The 20,057-nt window shown below is 44.9% G+C and overlaps 1 protein-coding gene across 12 annotated transcripts in view; it reads right to left on the bottom strand.

The window, feature by feature from the left end:
• Positions 1 to 20,057, bottom strand: part of LOC111841820 (disabled homolog 2-interacting protein-like) — a 213,930-nt gene that overhangs the window by 72,567 nt on the left and 121,306 nt on the right. For 8 of the 12 annotated variants that reach the window (XM_072714505.1, XM_023807871.2, XM_072714506.1 and 5 more), the window contains one exon: positions 13,708 to 13,826. The exons of the other annotated variants lie outside the window; for them this stretch is intronic. In XM_072714505.1, the coding sequence (XP_072570606.1) occupies positions 13,708 to 13,826 (119 nt within the window). The remainder of the gene's footprint in view (positions 1 to 13,707; positions 13,827 to 20,057) is intronic. 12 annotated transcript variants of the gene reach the window in all.

Below are 20,057 nucleotides of genomic sequence, written 5' to 3'. Positions count from 1 at the left end.
CAAAATGATCAAAATCTTTACCTTAAAAACAGAACATGAAAAGTGAAGCAACACTTTAAAGCACCAAGCAGCATTGAAAAGTAGTGGGATGTAGTGAAGCCTCATGCTTCCAGAGATGGGGACTGCAGTGTGTGCAGTTTGCATGTTCTCCCCGTCTTGTGCAAGTGTCAAAAATATGGAGTTTTGGTAAGCAGCACTGGAAAATGTGCAGTGTGTGCCCTACAATAAACTGCCATCCAGTTTGGGGAGTACCCCAGCTTTGTGCCCAATCCTTCCTGGCACAGACTTCATGCTCTCTATGACTCTATACTGGGTAACTGCTTCAGCTAATATGCTGTTTTGAAAACCAAACCGATATGTAGCACGACCCAGTGTTTCCCACAGCAGCTCAGTCGTGACCCTGTATCAAGTGCAAGTCTAAATTAACGCTCTGATCAGGTGAGCAGTGTACTCGCAATTTATGCCAATCAATGCCTATCGCACAAATCTGATTGGATGTGCCAGTTACATTAAGCATCCGTGGTTTAGATTCTTGGATTGGTTGAGTGTTCACTAGTTTTGCACTAACCATTTGCAGACCCAAGACCCATTTATATAGGTTAATTCTAGGACTGGGCTGGATAATCTGATCGTGGATCAGCATAGGAGCTCGCTGGTTTTAACATGCTTACTTTTCCATCAGTGCCTCCCTTCAGAACTGCCTCCCTTTCAGAAGTTGCCATGACCCAAATTTGGGTTGTGACCCATGGGTTGAGAATCGCTGCTTAATGTTACCTTAAAAATATCTTTTAAGGAAGAAAAGTTCCAGTGATATGGAATACTGAGCTTAAATTTGAATGAATGCAAAATGCTAAAACAAAGTGTTCAATAGTAACATATTTTTACAGCTTGACTTAGGTGAATGTTTTGAATAGGAAGTCCTTCCCAAAATGTCTTCACAGGAGTTTTGGTCATTTCTTCGGAGACCACGTCCCTTCTATTGTTCTCAATGTATCCCACTGATAGAAATACTGGGGATTCATTTTTAACTACCATACCTCATTCCTTGACAATCCATTATTATTGTAAAAACGACCCTTTTACTATGCAGTACTCTTGACTAGCCTTCATTTGGTATTGAACCCAGCTGTGTAGGAAGTAGCCCAGCTCACGCTCTCCCACAAACTATGCTAATGCGGAATATGGCCGGCGGTCCTGCCCATAAGACGAGTCCCCATTGGCCGGAGCCAGGACTGCTGGGGATGTAACCTAGGGTTCAGCAAAAGCATAAGGCTGCCTTTAAATGCTGTCGAGGTGCTGCTCTTCATCGGGCTCTTTCTGAAGTGCTGCCCTCAGCAGGTGGAATTACCATCTGCCCACTAAGAGGAACCAATAATGTGAAATACTGGATTTATAGATTGACGCCATCAAATGAGAAATGGAGGCATATTGATCCCAATATGCAAAGAATGGAACAAATGATGCTACTCTGTGGCACAATGGAGCCCCACCCCTCGGCACTAGCGAGCCAGTCAGACCTTTCTGCAGTCACTTCAAAGTCCTTTTCTGCTGCTTCTGTTGTATTGTCCACCTCTTCTCATGGTGTGTTGCTACAGCAACGGAGCAATCAGCACCACGCTGAATTCAGCTAACTGAAATTAATCCCAGAGTACCACTCTCTATCAGCCATTTATTTTGATTTCTCGGACTGAAATGAATCACATGCATTTTCCCATTTTAATTACGAGACATGATATATGCAATTAGTGATACCCAGTCAGTAAACACAATTTATGAATCTAAATTCAATTTGTAATACTTGACATTACATCCAATCAGTGTGTATGCATTTAGTCCTGTGAGTTTTGGTAAATGATTTTTAGATGATGAGACCTCCTGGATTTAATTACTGAATCTCATACTTTTAGTTTGAAATTAGGGTGCTTAGCTTTGTGAGCTAATCCTCCCTTTTGCAGTAGATTTTTCAAGTTCAACTTGGTAAGGAAGTGGATTCAGTCCCCAGTCAGACAAGATCTGCTACAGAAGATAATAGAATAAAATCTTTGTGCACAGAGAAGTTCTCCATTTGTTTCCATGGGGACTTCAAAGCCACCATTGTACATTGATGAATTATATATTTTAATTAACTATTTATTGGGGAGGGGTGGTCTCTGAAAAGGATGTTTCTGTAGTATACAGTAAGGCACTGTACAGAGGGGCCGGTTAGCTCTAAAACACCCCTGGAGTGGGTTATGCCACTTGATAGCTCTGTTAAAAGCTGAGCTGTGTAATTCAGTACAAAACTTTGTGAAAGAGTTAGTCTGCCTATATGTAAAATGAGCCTAGCAAGAGAATATATATTGAAATGTATATGTATTCCTTTGAATATTTAATAAAGGATTCCTCAGTAAGAAAGGAGTGTGACAGACAGCCAGTCCTGGGGGGGGGGGGGGATGGCAGAGAGTGGGACGGCCACAAAGAGCAAAAGCGAGATACCGGAAACTAGCAGCAAGTATGGTGAATGCAGGGGAATTTAGCAATACTGGGCTTTGGACTCCATTAGACTCCTGCTAGAAGGATAGTGTGATTTTCAATCAGACGGGGGGCTGAAAATTAACATGCATTATCCACATTGCTTTAAATGGGAGACTGTGTGTAGGTTACATGCAAATACCAAACCATTTCTTATAAATGACTTTGGTATCGGCGGGGGAACCTGAGGGCCATGGGCGTAAATTATGGGGGGGATGGGGGGGTTGTAGCCCCCCCAATAAATAAAAACCAGCTAATACAACCCCCCCAATAATCATGTTTCCCCCGTAATGGGTGGAGACCTCAACCCCCCCAATGTTCCAGCCAAAGTTACACCCTTGCTGAGAGCCAACTGTACAACCACCACTCGCTGAGCTTTCACCCTGAATGAATATTTAAATCTGAGTATAAACTATAGAGTGACATGAAACACATTACGGCACAACACTTCTTTATGTTTTCAATGGCCTGTTACTATGTTGACAGTTGTCAGGTTCCGGCTCTTTTGTTCTTCACATCGATTATGGATTGTAATTTCTTTCATACAGGTGTATGGCAGAAGTGAAACAGCATTCCTCTATGTTAAGGTGGTGTACAAGGTCACATTAAATCTAGACATTAGACAAACACAGTAACATGTACACTATCAAAAAAGTTGAATGTTACTTGAATAACATGATACAAAAACAATAATAACAATAATAACGCATAACAATACACTCTCATACTCCCATACACCCACGCATCTGCACTCCTACACATATAACACAAATGACGGTGTGCACAATGTCCATCTCTATGTGTTTACATTATTCAATAAGCCCTGCGGTGTAAACTATTAAAAACGTAAACTTTTTAAATCGTCCGGAAATTCACAGCACATATTTAGACAGGTTATAATAGCTGCCAGTCAGAATCCACCAAGACGGATAAAATGGCAGCTTGTTCACCCTATGACTAAATATAACAGCGGCAACAGCTTTACTGGCAATAATAAGCCCCTGACCTGAATTCACAGTTTTCTCTCACTCACTCAGAGTGCTAGAAAAGCACTATGCATCATCATTTACATTTTACTCATCAACATTTATGACCCATCTAGCTGAAAAAAGCATTTCTTGGGGTCAGGATAAAATCTTTCTTTTAATCTGCATCCATACCCTCTTGGTCAACCAATTTAAACTTGAAGTAATCATTTTGACCCACCACAGGATTTAGAATATTTCATTTAAACATTTTTTCCTTTTCCATTTTTTTTTCTGGCACCTGTGTGTGTGTTTTCCCTGCTGGATACAGGCCAGATAAGAATGACAGAAAAATAAGCCCAAGTAAGCTAACTTTCTAACATCATAACAGACAGAATTTCATTCACAAGCCCCAAAATGTTTCATGCTGCTTGTCTATCAGTTGTCTAGAACAGGGAAACAGGGCCACGAAACTTTCACTCAAAAACAGACATCAGACATACTTATAAGGACAAGCTCAAGGGCGTCAAAAGTGCATGAAGAACAAGCTGATACTCAGCTACGTCGGAGGGGCACGGATACCCTGGAAGATTCAGGGTGTCCAGCACTTTACCTGGCCCAATGTTACATTCTGTCAGGGGGCCCAGAATATCTACGTAGCATCCTGCTGAAAGGTTCAAGCACACGTGCAAATTCAGGATTGACCAAAGGAACGTCCTGCCTCTTGTTTTTCTGTAGAAAAATCCTTTGGACGTCCGCATGCGGTTCTTCCTGTGTGAAGAATATATTATACAGGAGACAGGTGGGAAGACCTTTGGACTTGCCAAGGGATGTGTCAAAGGGCCGAGGCGAGCGGCATGTGTGGTATAAACCGAGGAGTGGCTGGAGCACAATGACAGCCCAGCTCAGGAGAACAATCAGAGGGCTCAGACACTACAAAAGACCCTGTTTGACTAAGATAAGAAAAGCAGGAACACAGGACGGCATTACCGGCACAGCACAGCAAAGTCTTCTGTGAAATGGCTGTGGCCATACAGTACAAGGTGACCCAGAATGCCGAGCAGACCAGCGTAAGCTCGTCATGACTGACATGGGTAAGGATTTCTAACTGTTTCATTTAAAGCTCCTTTTAGAGTTTATGTCCTACTTAAAGCAAGAAAGCCAACTTTTCTCTGCAGGCTGTAATGCAGGAAAACAAATTCACAGGGCAGACATTTTATTCCAGGCAGAAAAGGCATCAGCCCCAAATAACTGGGATGTGATTAAAAAAAATTTTACCCTATGACAAATGGCCAGTTTATCACTGATGGCATTATATATTAAAAGCATGTTTTATATTTGTTTGCTTTGAATTATTCTGCTATAAACATTGTTTTAATATGCATGCATTAATTGCGTGTGATGAGGAAACTGGGAGTGGGTATGCCTATATGACGACAGCAGTCAGCCGTGAGCAGCTATGACAATAACAAATGCTGATGACTGAAGGTTGTGCCCAGGGGTGGAACTTAAGAGTTGCTGCTACCAGCCAGCTGAGCTAGTTCAGTAAAAAATGTAGTCTGTCATGCAATTCTGTGACTTGCCAGCAGGCTAATGGTCAGTTTTGTAGATTTTGTACTCGTCCTTCATCTAAATGCCTCAGGCAAGTGGCCGAGCTTAATTTCCAGCCACGGTTGTGCCCCTTCAGTATGTATACTGTCAGCCGTAAATCTTGAAATCTGATTTCAGTTTTGAAATTGCTCTTGTTCTCCATAAGGAAATCACAGTATACAGACACTCCTCATTTAACGACCGAGTTCCGTTCCTACGACTAGGTCGATAAGTGAATTGGTCAATAAGTGAGGAGCCACCCCATAACGATATTTCAAGAATACTGTACTGCTCTTCCTTTTTGTCGAAAACTCGTACTATGGGGTGCACAATAAAGTTCAAGCTTATAGACCAAAATATGTAGTCTTGGAGGTCGCGAACGCTAGTGTAGTGAATGCTGAGCGACGGCAGTAATGAGACTGAGATTGAGAAAGGGTGATGTGAGATGAGATGCTTGACGCTGAGACGTGGTGCTGCTGTTTTCACGACCAAAGGTCTCGTGCAGCGTACAATACCGACTGGTCAGAGAGCTGGTCGTAAGCCCAGGGGCTCGTTAAGTGAGGAGTGTCTGTACCTTAACTTGCGTGTGATCAACACCAAAAACCCAAATAGAAAACAGCCTTTGTACAGTATATGGGGCCTTTCTGGCTTGACTTACAGGAAGAATGTCTATGATGGTTACCTTGAGCCACTCTGCTTCTCTACCATAGGAACACATTCCTGTACCAACTATTGTTAAGTCTGTATTTGAGTTAGTGCTAAGGTGCAATCACCATGGTACACATCAGACCTTCACTCGTTCAGTCTCATCTTGCATGGCTGGATTTTTACTGTTTGTACCCCTGATGGTGATTCTCTCTCTCTCTCTCTCTCTCTCTCTCTGCTGTCACTGACTTTGCTTCCTGTTCTCTGTGATTCGTTTCTAGTCATAATGAATACAAAGCTTATGGGAGCCCTGACAACCAATAGCAAATGGAATCATGGCATTCAGCTATCAGGATAATAGCATGCTTGATGTCAGCCTTGTACAGAGCACATAAAACACATTCTGAACACATTCTAAAATCAACAGGGTAAACATGGAGGAAGTCATTTTTTGCCAAGGACCCGCTCTGACCAGAAGAACTGGCTCCCTGCTTGTGAATGAGACGCTCTCCTGTCTCCTCGCTGAATCATTGGATCAGGAAGCAGCCCACAGGACAAATGGACAAATGAACAGACTGATTTTAATTAGCAATTTACAGTGGTGACCCGGCATTTAACTGAGAACCACCTATGCTGAAGCAGTTTAATGTGTACTGAATTATTCTCTGCTATGGTGTCCAATGTAATAGACAGGATGTTTAAGGATTACGGAGATGAATTATACTGGTGCATAAGGACTTTAAGAAAACCTCATGAGAATGCGATTTACAATTATATATAATTGTGTATTTCGATAATAATTTAGTGGCATCTTTTAACAATGAAGCAAAACGTAAATGGCAGCCATTATGTTGCATAATAATGTTTGTGCTGACTGAATAAAAAGGAACAGCTACAGCAGAGGTGTGGAGCTGCTAGGGAATTGTTACTCATTATATACAGAATGTGTCACTATGAACTGGAAAGGCTGCAGAATGAAGACGCTGAGACGAAGCCAGCAGTCGTGCAGCAGAATGGAGATGATGTAAAGCATGCCTGGCTGCATCACTCTCTCTCCGCGTTTCATCACAACCTATAGCGTCTCAAACATACACTGATCGTTCAAAAAAAAAAAAAAAATCCAAAATCAGATGGGAAAAATAATAAACTTACAGGATAAACACAGACATACACAAACAAAAATGAGAAGGTGGTTGATAGCTAGGCCCAAAAAGACAGTACATACTTGTGAGATCGTTATTAGAAAACGAGAAATGCCAATAATGTGTTTACAAATTTGTCCATTAAAACCAACAGAAAAACTGCCCTAAATTCTCCCTTAATGCCACCTACTAGTACACTGGTAGTCTATAAATAGCCCTTCCCTAATTTCCTGCCATGTATGGACTATTGTGAAAGGCTTTCTCTGGCATTTCTCCATATTCGTCTTGCTATGAGGATGCTGCTCATATAAGGTTTAACAGCCGTATCTTTGCCCTGTGAGGGTTTCTTGGTTAATTTAACCTTGTTTATATCTCATATGACAGAATTACACAAAGTAATGTCAACCTCTTTTCCCCAACGATTTGCATGTTCTTTCAAAACATTTACTGACTGGTATTTCAGTGCATGAGAGTTTTTTGAGAATATACGTCCCCGTAAGTGGGAATCTCACACCGTTTGATGGTGGAATGCTGGAGTGGAGCAATTGTACTACATTTATAATTTACAAGAGGCCTGAAATCAAAGAGTGGAAGACTAGTAGATTTTTCCATTCCATCACATAATCCCTGGACTTTACCAAACTGATATACAGTTTATACACATACGATCATTTGCTGAACACGTCGCAGAACTATTAGTGAGACAGGTAATATGTTAAATGTTTTTAAAGTAATTTATAGATATGCCACGCCTTGTGGTATTTGGCAGGGTGCAGAATTTCTAGAAGAAATGGAGGATTAGCACAGGTTCCAGTGGAATAATATCTACTTGTAACCCAGCGCCTGTGAAATACTCATCCATATTTTATAGCTTGGGGGCTTTCAATGCCCTGAAATACTCGTACCAGGGGATGCTCCGAGTGACCTTTGACTGTGCCATCTAATCCACTTGATGTTGGGCTCTGGAGCTTCCAAAAATGAGATTCCTGCATTAAGTGATAATCATTTGATTCACAATAATTGCCCCTTTAAGCCAATGCAAAGCCAATAATCTAGTTATTTGATATCTTGTGCAATTCAGAAACACAGTTTGTATTGTGATTGCAAAATATTGTGCATGTTTAATATCTATGTCTAAATTTGTGTCATACTTATTATGTTTAGCAAAGAAAAAAATGAAAAGAGTGATACTATTTATACACAGAAAATGAGTGCATGTACCCAGTGATGGACTGATATCCTGTCCAATACTCCACCCATGACCCGGACTACTTTAAGCATTTGAAAAGTAGATGTACATAAACACAGAAGACGGAATCTTAATGCTGTGCATTCTTCTGAATTTTAACATATTGGCACAACTGACATTATCATTATACTTTATATCTGATTTGCAGGTCACATTAAAGAAACAGGAGGGACCAAAGAGGAGTTCCAAAGTGGAAAGCAGTAGGTGAGGTCAATTGAGTTAATTAAAGGTAGCAGCTTGATGAGACCCTGCTCTGCTGTATGGAGGGGGGTATGTATGCTGTGTAAAGCCAAGATCCCGGTGTACTGCGACAGGCTCAACAAGATGGGCTTCAACCCGGGAAACTGCAGTCTGTTTGGCAGCGGGGGGTCTACATACAAACAGACACACACTGCCCTGCCAGGGCTGGTAGGATCACAGATCACATATGAGGGAAGGATTGTAGTCTCCGTAAACAATAGCCCACCTGTGATCGGCCTGGTCCATCCTACATTGTGCATAGGAGCAGGTTCTCCAGATATGGGTTAATGGTACAGACTGACCAATGGCAGCCCACCTGTAATCAGCCTGGTCCATCCCACAATGTGCATAGCAGCAGGTTCTCCAGGTTTGGGTACAGACTGACCAATGGCAGCCCAGCTGCATCACAGAGACGATCTCCTGTACCTGCTACAAGGCAACACCTCTTTGGCAGCCAGTTGGCAGCACCTATTCAGAAGGGGGGAATCAGTGCTCGGTAAGTGTCACCATACCTGGCCGGCCGTGCCATGAGTACGCTTGGATTACAATGGGTGTCTTTAATGAATCCCCCCCCATCCTGCAGGCCTAATGAGGTATGAAATCAGCAGGCAACTTGGCCACCTCACCCACCAGAGGAACACGCGGTGAGCTCGCCTTGTCGGGGCAAAGCTCGTCACTGACCTCACACACAGCAGGTGCACAGCTACCTTCGCTATGTGTATGGCAGCCCTGTACGAGCTAAGCAGCGCCTAGACAGCTGAAGAGCTCGGGTAGCTGGCTGACTGCAGGGCAATGGCGGGAGTTTCCCACAAGCTTCCAGGTACAATTGGCAGATCCTCTGTTCTTAAAGGCCGCTTGTGGTGTCCTAGCCTGCCCCCGTACGTCTCCAAGTTAGAAGACAGGTGGGCGCGTATTGGAGAGCAGCGGAAAGCCCAGCTTTCAGCTTTCCGGCTGTCTACAGGTGGCGTCAGGGGCTCTAAGCGGTGCTGGGGGTGTCTACAGGTGGCGTCAGGGGCTCTAAGCGGTGCTGGGGGTGTCTACAGGTGGCGTCAGGGGCTCTAAGCGGTGCTGGGGGTGTCTACAGGTGGCGTCAAGGGCTCTAAGCGGTGCTGGGGGTGTCTACAGGTGGCGTCAGGGGCTCTAAGCGGTGCTGGGGGTGTCTACAGGTGGCGTCAGGGGCTCTAAGCGGTGCTGGGGGTGTCTACAGGTGGCGTCAAGGGCTCTAAGCGGTGTTGGGGGAGTCTACAGGTGGGGTCAGGGGCTATAAGCGGTGCTGGGGGTGTCTACAGGTGGCGTCAGGGGCTCTAAGCGGTGCTGGGGGTGTCTACAGGTGGCGTCAAGGGCTCTAAGCGGTGTTGGGGGAGTCTACAGGTGGGGTCAGGGGCTATAAGCGGTGCTGGGGGTGTCTACAGGTGGCGTCAAGGGCTCTAAGCGGTGTTGGGGGAGTCTACAGGTGGCGTCAGGGGCTCTAAGCGGTGCTGGGGGTGTCTACAGGTGGCATCAGGGGCTCTAAGCGGTGCTGGGGGTGTCTACAGGTGGCGTCAGGGGCTCTAAGCGGTGCTGGGGGTGTCTACAGGTGGCGTCAGGGGCTATAAACGGTGCTGGGGGTGTCTACAGGTGGCGTCAGGGGCTCTAAGCGGCGTTGGGGGTGTCTACAGGTGGCGTCAGGGGCTCTAAGCGGCGCTGGGGGTGTCTACAGGTGGCGTCAGGGGCTCTAAGCGGTGTTGGGGGAGTCTACAGGTGGGGTCAGGGGCTCTAAGCGGTGTTGGGGGTGTCTACAGGTGGCATCAGGGGCTCTAAGCGGTGCTGGGGGTGTCTACAGGTGGCGTCAGGGGCTCTAAGCGGTGTTGGGGGAGTCTACAGGTGGCATCAGGGGCTCTAAGAGGTGCTGGGGGTGTCTACAGGTGGCGTCAGGGGCTCTAAGCGGTGTTGGGGGTGTCTACAGGTGGCGTCAGGGGCTCTAAGCGGTGTTGGGGGTGTCTACAGGTGGCGTCAGGGGCTCTAAGCGGTGTTGGGGGTGTCTACAGGTGGCGTCAGGGGCTATAAACGGTGTTGGGGGTGTCTACAGGTGGCGTCAGGGGCTCTAAGCGGTGTTGGGGGTGTCTACAGGTGGCGTCAGGGGCTCTAAGCAGTGTTGGGGGAGTCTACAGGTGGGGTCAGGGGCTCTAAGCGGTGTTGGGGGTGTCTACAGGTGGCGTCAGGGGCTCTAAGAGGTGCTGGGGGTGTCTACAGGTGGCGTCAGGGGCTCTAAGCGGTGTTGGGGGTGTCTACAGGTGGCGTCAGGGGCTATAAACGATGTTGGGGGTGTCTACAGGTGGCGTCAGGGGCTATAAGCGGTGTTGGGGGTGTCTACAGGTGGCATCAGGGGCAATAAACGGTGTTGGGGGTGTCTACAGGTGGCATCAGGGACTATAAACGGTGCTGGGGGTGTCTACAGGTGGCGTCAGGGGCTATAAACGGTGTTGGGGGTGTCTACAGGTGGCGTCAGGGGCTATAAACGGTGCTGGGGGTGTCTACAGGTGGCGTCAGGGGCTATAAACGGTGTTGGGGGTGTCTACAGGTGGCGTCAGGGGCTATAAACGGTGTTGGGGGGTGTCTACAGGTGGCGTCAGGGGCTATAAGCGGTGTTGGGGGTGTCTACAAGTGGCATCAGGGGCTATAAGCGGTGTTGGGGGTGTCTACAAGTGGCATCAGGGGCTATAAACGGTGTTGGGGGTGTCTACAGGTGGCATCAGGGGCTCTAAGCGGTGTTGGGGGTGTCTACAGGTGGCGTCAGGGGCTATAAACGGTGTTGGGGGTGTCTACAGGTGGCGTCAGGGGCTCTAAGCGGTGTTGGGGGTGTCTACAGGTGGCGTCAAGGGTTCAGAGTGAGCAGAAAAGGATTTCCTGAATCAGGTAGAGTACGAAATATTCTGCCCACAAGTTTAGCTACTGGAAGACTTATCAGGTGCTTACACAGTGCAATTGCTGATATCTGACGACATGCGTACAGACCTCACAAAATGTGTCGCTCACAAACTAACCATAATCACACAGCCCATACTGTCTCCGGCACATCATACTTATCCCTTATAAAGACTATGTCGTTCTTGCTACCAGGTATTGCATAACTACCTTCAGCACCATGATGTTACCTGGCTTTCTAGCTGTTACTGTCCTCGCTTGACACATCTGAATAATTCGGCTCTCCTTCATTTTGAACCCTGAAAGATCTTGTTATATTCTGCTCATAAATAAAAGGATTAAGTCATGCCTTTGTTGGCAGAATGCCATCTTTATGCCTTTTCTTGTACAGTCGTATAGAATCTAAAAATGAAATCCTTGAATCTCATAAATGCAGCTGCATTTTTCAAGGCAGCATGAGCATTAGCTACTCGCAGACTGAGTTTATTAACTAAGACAGAAATGAATTCTTGCCAGACAGTTTTAAACTTTAAATGTTACTGTTATATGATATGAAATTATCTCCATAAATTCTGAGTACAAAATTTACGGTTCTCACAAACCCACTCCTGCTGTTATGGGTTCAGTATATGTCTTTAATCACATTTAAGCACTCTAGGTCTTTCTAAAAGCCTCTATTTTATTGTATTAATATTAAAATATTATAACATTAGAATAAGATTTTTTAGGGGAAAAAATTCTCTCAATAATGTTGCATTCAGTTGTCATGTATGCATTTGCCCTATCCATAAACATAAATAATTATCAATTATAACATACTGATTTTACAGGTTTACAACAGATAGAATAATAATTTTTCCAGCTCATTCATGTAAGTTATCAAAAGTGCATGATTATGTGCTGTAGTTATCTTTGCCTTATTACAATTGTATTATATATTACAATTTTAAAATATTGTATAAAAAATATCAAAATATCCCCTGAGAGTTATACCTCCACAGTCATTTCCTGCCCAAATAGCTACCCCCACCTCATTGTTGCTGTGAAAGTAATTTGTCGTTAAGACAGTTGCACTAGTTCCGTCCCAGTAAGTGATGATTAAGCTGGAGCTGAAATCTAGTGACAAGGGACATTCGACACAAGTAGAGAGGCCCACGGCGTCGTACTGCGCACTGCACACTGCATACTGCGAAGGCAGGCCAAAGACACCCTGCGACTGTGAGTCACGTCGCTGGGGGCCTGGGCTGCATTTCCCCTCTAACAGGAGGTGTTGGGGAGTCACCAGCCCGCGGCCCCTCACGGTAAGCGGCCGAGGCAGAGTGGGATCCATTATTAAATCGTGAGAATGGGACATCAGACGGACACGGGCAATATTTCTGCCCTGAACACAAGGGCTCCAAATAATTTATGACTGAATTGTCATCAATCTACATGGTGCCAGCGGATGGGACTGGCACTGGCGGCGGCACACAGATTCTGGGAGGCGAGTGGAAACATGGACTCACCTACAGATAACGCTCATATTGTTTTACTGGATTAGGGTTTGATTGCTGCAGTACACTCATGACAAACTGCCATTGTGAGACAAAGCAAAATGGCAATTTCATTTTGTGTGCAACATGAAGATGAAAGAGGATGACATTGAGTTTATTTAGTACTGATGTTAACCTTTTTTAGTATTCCATTGACAAAAAATTACCTGACAGCAAAGACTGGACAGTATACAAAGTGACAGACACTATTTTAAACAGAACGAAAATAAGAGACTAAACTCATCTGCTTATTATAGAGTATAGATCCTTGATGATCGAAAATACAATCGAATAAATACAATTTGCCTTAAATGTGTACAGTATCCAGGCAAACTACTACAGCTACATAGCAAAATCAAAGCACAGTCATTTTGTGGCACGGTCGCAAATTTTCTATCAGTAAACAAATATATATCAATAAAACAATTTTTGAATTTGTATATTAGCGTATTGTACTTGTAAATTTCATTTTTGAGAAAGGATGTCCAGGCTTCGCCATTGTTCTTAACCAGTTTAAAGGTTTATATCCAGTATAATCGCTGTCTCCCGACAGAGATATAATTGTGGGCAGATCAATTTCAGCTCAGTGACAGAAGGGGTGAAAGACAGAGTGGACGGTGCCACCCAGCTATTTTTACACGAAGAGCAGGAATGTGACAGCCATGGTCGGAGTGGCTCTCCGTCAGTCAAACCGCGCGAGCGCACAGCCCGTGCAGCACCACCGCGGCGCTATGACTCTTACAGCCAAGTTCTCCGCCACCATCTGTGCACCCTGAATGCTCTCCTCATGTGCACATCTTCCCTGCGACGCTTTCAACACTAAGCCCCACATAAAGTTTGGCCCCACATAATGACAAAACCTGCACACACACACACACACACACACACACACACACGCTGCTCGGCGACGGTGAGCTGGGCGGTCCTACCCCTCATTGTCCGCACTCCTGAATCCAGGAAGAATGTGCCGGAAGCTGCTGTTGCGGTCGAGCTTGGGCTGACTCTTGGTGCGCTTGATGGAGCCCTTCAGCCGCCGGCTCAGGAAGCCCTAGGCAGGAGGAGAGCGTGGCAGGAAGGAGCAGAGAGGTTATTAAAGTCACAGGTTCATCGCAGAGATTACAGGGCGAGCGAAAGACAGTGTGGTGGCACAGCTATGGCTGGCCGCTCCAGCGATCGATCCGCGCTCCCGTTTCCGCCGCTCTCTCTCCCGCTCGCTTTCTGCTCTGCGCGGAGCGCATTGTTGTCAGGATCTGGCTGCCACATCTGTTCACAGTACACACAGGCAAGGCAACAGCGTTGAAGCGAGGCTCCCCTATCGGCCTGTTACCATGGAAACAGCTGGCTGGCATTGCAAAAGAGAAGGGGGAAAAAAACCAGATCCAGAGTAAAAGACAGCACTGAGGCACTTTAAGTTCAGCAGAAGAATAAAGTGTGAGTGTATTCTGTTAAGAGATGACTCTTGATAGAAAGAGGGATTAAAAAAAACATAGATAGGCCAGGTTGTTCATGCAAGTTGATTCCTTACAAGGTCCTGAATTTGCCCCTGACTTTATAGTGGCTGATGAAGCCGAGTGCGTAAAGGCAGAGTTCAGAGCAGGCCTGAGAGCTGCAGCACATGCCGACAGACGAGATAATAACGGGCTTCCACACGGCAAACAAACCACAAACACAACATCCTCAACATCTGCAATTAACACAACTGGATAATTAATGCTGCGGCCCCATCAGCTTGCGGCTCTGGGAATGTTTCCTACAAGATCAGATTGCGGAGACACTGGGAGGCTTCTGATAACGCAAAGCGAAGCCCAGTTCTGGGGGTGAATCCTCATTCCCTTTCTCTATTGGCTGTTTGTCTGCTCGTTCCCTTACAACTGAGGCCAACTTGTCTGCATGACAAACAGCAAAACACCCCATGTGGACCCGAAGATATCAGCACAGCTGCTCTGCGGGAGAAATTACGAGGGTCAGGTGAGGTCAGGGTTTAGTTGCCTAAAAGCTTAAGAAACTGCAACAGATGGTTGAAGGATCAAACCCCAGGAGATGGTTAGATTGTGTATCTTTGAATATTATGAACCAAATTCTGCTCTGTGAAATCCCAGTAGCATCAAATGCGTGTATAGTGCCTTTCTCAAGAGGACTCTGCTCCAAGGCATTTTCACAGATTCAAACTGACAATTAAGCTTCATGACAGAGTAAACAAACAGTGAATAAAAACAAGAAGGCAATGGAGGACCAATGTCTGATTAGGGTTTTGGGATTGGGATTAGGGTTTTTCCCATAGAAATGAATGGACAGTCCCCATTTAGACCAACTTGTGTGTGTGTGCATGTGTGTGCGTGTGTTTCTGTTTATGTGATTCTGTTGTGCTGTCTTCTGTCAGGTCATATGTAGGTCAGCACGCTGGCTGTAGGTCAGTTGTCTTCAATCCTCTACTGAACAAAACCTCTGTGTTGTCTGCTGTATTCTTGGCATAAACCCAAATGATATCAATACCAGTAAGAGGCTCCCACCATGAGGAGAGGAGAGTAACACAGTGGGTCAGTATGGAAGGTGATGTGCGACCAAACCAAGCGAAGCCCTGTCTATGCTAGGCTAACACCCGCAGCCCTATTTATGCTACGCTAACACCCGCAGCACTGTCTATGTTAGGCTAACACCCGCAGCCCTATTTATGCTATGCTAACACCCGCAGCCCTGTCTATGCTAGGCTAAGCTAAAGGAATCGGTCCGGATTCGAATACTGAGAACAAGGGAGCATCCTTCACTTAAGCTGGAAGACAAAAAGCCCCTTGGCTGAAGGCTCTGTTGCCAATAGTGCTTTTATTTATTTGAGGAACAGTGTATATCCTGGGTTGTCTGTATTGATGATGTTCTGTTACATAAGCAAAGGCCGGAGCCTTTAGCGTCTGGAAGTAAAAGAATGATTTTAAAGTCTGTCCTGTACTTTGCCAGAAGCCACTCGAGAGACAGGTGGAATATGGCCATATTTACTCCTTCTAGGAAAATTTCTTGCTGCTACATTTTGAATCCGCTGCGGGGTAGGCAGTGTTCCCCGACAGCAAAGCATCACAGCGGTCTGCTCAGCTATATATTAATACATGTATCCATTTTTTTTTCAAAAGGTTTGAAAATGCCACAGTTTCTTGTCTGTAAGAAGCGTCCCCCAGACAGGGAGCTAACAGGAGTGATAAACAGGTCTGAATCCAAAATGACACATAGATAACCAGCTGAAAACAAACTCTAAACCCTTAGAGTTAAGTGCTGAAAACAAGGCATGATGAGTCGTGTGTCAACAGCATATGAATGAAAATTAATTTTATGAAACCAAATTATCCATTCTAGGGGAGGAATGTAAGAGAACTGATCCCAGTGGGACTCTGCATTTCACCAGTAGTTCCCCTGATGTTACTAGATATTGGTGACGATGGTCTAGTTAAGGCGTATATCACTTAAGGATGCTGCTGCATAGACTGACCCCGCATTCCAGCCTATTTAACAGAAATGAGTAGTCAATTGTCTCTGAAGCAGCACTAAAATCTAAGAGCATAATGAGCGTTTCACAGCATAGTGGCACGTCATTCCCCACTCTGGTTAAACCTGTTTCAGTGCTGTCGCTTTGTCAAAAATCAAGACTGAAACTTTTCTACTGTTACTAGTCTCGAGGCATATTTAAGGTTAGGTGGCAAGTTTCTCAAGGATCTTTGAGAGAAAGGCTACATTTGAGGCAGGTCTATAATTGTCACGAACATCAGGATCTAAGTGTGTCTTCTTCCTCAGTGGTCTCATTACAGCCACTTTAAAGCAATGCGGAACAACACCTGAAGTATGTATTAATGGTTTTGAGTACGGGCCCTCTGAGAAACTCCTGCAGTTCTGCATGCATAGTGACTGAAGCTGGAAAACCTTCAAGGATGGAAGATTTCACTCTGTTATCGAGATGCTTCCAAAAGCATGCACAAACAACTACCTTGTTAGGAAGTCTCTAAATGTGGACTCCCAAGTGTGAATTACAATCCACTATAACATGAAGAATGAGACGGGACTGGTCTGAACTAAACTCATTAATCCAAGACTGGGGAAGGTGACCTTGGAATGATATTACATATTTCTTGCATTTCCGGGGCATTTCCCTTTGTTTTTTACCTGCAGAAACACACAGAGACCTGGAGAGACGCTTAATGAATAAAGTGAATTTATAGACAGTCCTTGTCTATTCACTGAAGAGGATGAGAAATAAATAGCCCGTCCTTGCTTCTGCTTTTTTGCACATATTGCCCCTGGTATTCTTTCAAATTGTAAACAAAATGCTCTAGTTCATTCTGCTCCTTTATTTCATAGGGTCTTAAGTCTCCGTATGAACCTTAAAGCTGAAAAGCAGAAACATCACATTTTGTCACACATCAAATAAAAATTTCTCGGAGCAGTGATACTATCCTGACATTCTTTGCATTTCAAGATGCAAATAAACAGTGAAATTGCTCTGCTCTATTCCTGCAATAAAACTGGATTAGTATAAAGACACTGAATAACTAAACATTATTATATAGGAAATTCCATGTATTTTAAAACAGTACATATGTAGCTGTTGCAGAATAGTGCGGGAGGAGCTGGAGAGGACACACACACACACACACACGCACACATAAATACACACAGACATAAGAAAGGGATTTTCCTTAAATAATGAATGCAAGCAGAAAAAGGTCTTAATATAGTAATGCAGCTATGTAGGACACAGGATCAGACAGCAATGTTAACAGACCATGGAAACTCATCATCATCACACGTTTGCCACAGGGGAGATGGTATGAATAGCAGGGGACTTTAAGTGATCCTTCAATTGGATGGATACATATTTCAGGGTATATAAAACTGACAGCAGCAGCTGGCCCGTTATTTTAAAGGAATATGACACCTCACTTAAAAGTGGAAATTTGTTTTGACTCAAGTTTTGCAGGACAATAAACAAACACTTGCAGAACAATCTACACTCAAACCAGTTGCCTGAAATGACCGTGTTTTGCTTAATGTGGTTGTTTCCTCAGAATAAGTCATGTCCACCTACAATAAGAGCAAAATAAATTTTAACAGTTAACATAGGGCAAACAGTATTACCTCAGTTGTTAGAAATGTGTGGCGTGGTGCGTTATGGGTGTCTTACTGTGTCTGAAAGGATGCGGGATCAAAGCAGATCAATAATATTGCCCCTGAGCAAAGGCCTCAACACCAACTTCGCAAAGGACGACGGCTGAGCCTGTTGCCCGACCCAAAGGCCTCAACACCAACTTCGCAAAGGACGACGGCTGAGCCTGTTGCCCGACCCAAAGGCCTCAACACCAGCTTCGCAAAGGACGACGGCTGAGCCTGTTGCCCGACCCAAAGGCCTCAACACCAGCTTCGCAAAGGACGATGGCTGAGCCTGTTGCCCGACCCAAAGGCCTCAACACCAGCTTCGCAAAGGACGACGGCTGAGCCTGTTGCCCGACCCAAAGGCCTCAACACCAGCTTCGCAAAGGACGACGGCTGAGCCTGTTGCCCGACCCAAAGGCCTCAACACCAACTTCGCAAAGGACGACGGCTGAGCCTGTTGCCCGACCCAAAGGCCTCAACACCAGCTTCGCAAAGGACGACGGCTGAGCCTGTTGCCCGACCCAAAGGCCTCAACACCAGCTTCGCAAAGGACGACGGCTGAGCCTGTTGCCCGACCCAAAGGCCTCAACACCAGCTTCGCAAAGGACGACGGCTGAGCCTGTTGCCCGACCCAAAGGCCTCAACACCAGCTTCGCAAAGGACGACGGCTGAGCCTGTTGCCCGACCCAAAGGCCTCAACACCAGCTTCGCAAAGGACGACGGCTGAGCCTGTTGCCCGACCCAAAGAAATCCTCGCTTGTACGTTTTGGACAAGAATCTGATAAGTAAATGTTAAGATAAGAAATATTACTGTCAATACGACAAAGTTACATTCCCAAAATTAAGGAGGAGAAATAAAAATCTTTTGAAAAAATAAATCATACAGTATGCTAAAAGTACTCAAACGCATTTACCAGTTTCAAGGGTGGAAGAGAGCGGTGAAAGAGGAGACCTGGTGTGTTAAAAGAGCGAGCTGACAACAGGCAGATGAAATTCAGCACCACTAAAATTATATTTCTGTTTGAGCTGAGGTTTTTATTTGTGGACACTAAATGAGGCCAGCGACGTGACAGAGGCGTGGGTGATACGGCAGACCGACGGGCTTTAGATGGTGCGAAAGCAGTGAAAAGTATAAAGGGGATATTAAAGAATAGCAAGAAGTCCGTATGGCAAACCAGGCTGCATTAATCTTATGTGGTGCAGAAATACAGGAGCCAGTGAGGGCCACGTAAGGACAAGGGTGACTGTCCTGGATATCAGACAAATGAGCTCCAGCAAAGGGGGGAGACACTTAATCTTCCCGGCTATAAAGGAGGCAGGAAAGAATGTAATTGAGGGTTTAAAATTTCTAAAGGAAATCAATAAGGTTGGGTGCAGTAACCAGCACTGGCAGAAGAACAAGAATTAACAATTCAGGATAACTAATAATTTAAGAGATAAACATGTAGTGCCAAAGGGAAGTCTTTATAAATGTAAAAGTTAAGACATATCTTTAAAAATGCAGATATACACATAAGATTGCATGGAGTAGCTTACTGGGTGGTCGATACTCTTATAGGCCTTCGGCTGAAGCTTAATGGGGCTCTGAACTGAACGTCCTGAGTTATCAGGCCCTTATTAAGTCTTCTCACTTATTTCGGTTTCAGGTCTAAATGAGGCAGTTTCCCGGCCCATTACTCATAATTTGAAAGGCTTTCTGCTAACAAACAAAATCTTCTATATCAGTGTGCATCAAAAAAAGGCAAACTGGAATTGGTGTTAAATGTAGCGGGGAAATGACATCGGCCTGCTTTCATAAATGATTCTGAGACGTTTCATTGAAATTAAACACATAGTCCTTAATTTTGCATTAGCTCATTTGCAAGACTAAACAACTCAATAGTCACTAAAATGTCATGCTTAATATTTCACTGAACAAAGAAAATTCAGATGTTATTCCTTAACCCATGGTTGCCTCTTATCTGAGGCTGCTCATGTTTGGGTGGGTATTTGAGTTTGGGCATGTGCATTTTTTGACATGTGAGAAAGATCCACAGAAATCTTTAATGCACAGTAGTGATGAGAAAAAAATGAGTCTTCAAAATCAACAGTGGGTGCTGTCAATGTGGATGTTTATAGCCGGATGATCGAGCAAACAGACAAATGAGAT

Source organism: Paramormyrops kingsleyae, chromosome 7, assembly GCF_048594095.1.
Source record: "Paramormyrops kingsleyae isolate MSU_618 chromosome 7, PKINGS_0.4, whole genome shotgun sequence".
Classification (NCBI taxonomy): Eukaryota; Metazoa; Chordata; class Actinopteri; order Osteoglossiformes; family Mormyridae; genus Paramormyrops; species Paramormyrops kingsleyae.
The sequence above is the reverse complement of the archived record's forward strand: the minus strand, read 5'-3'. Positions and strand labels throughout refer to the sequence as shown.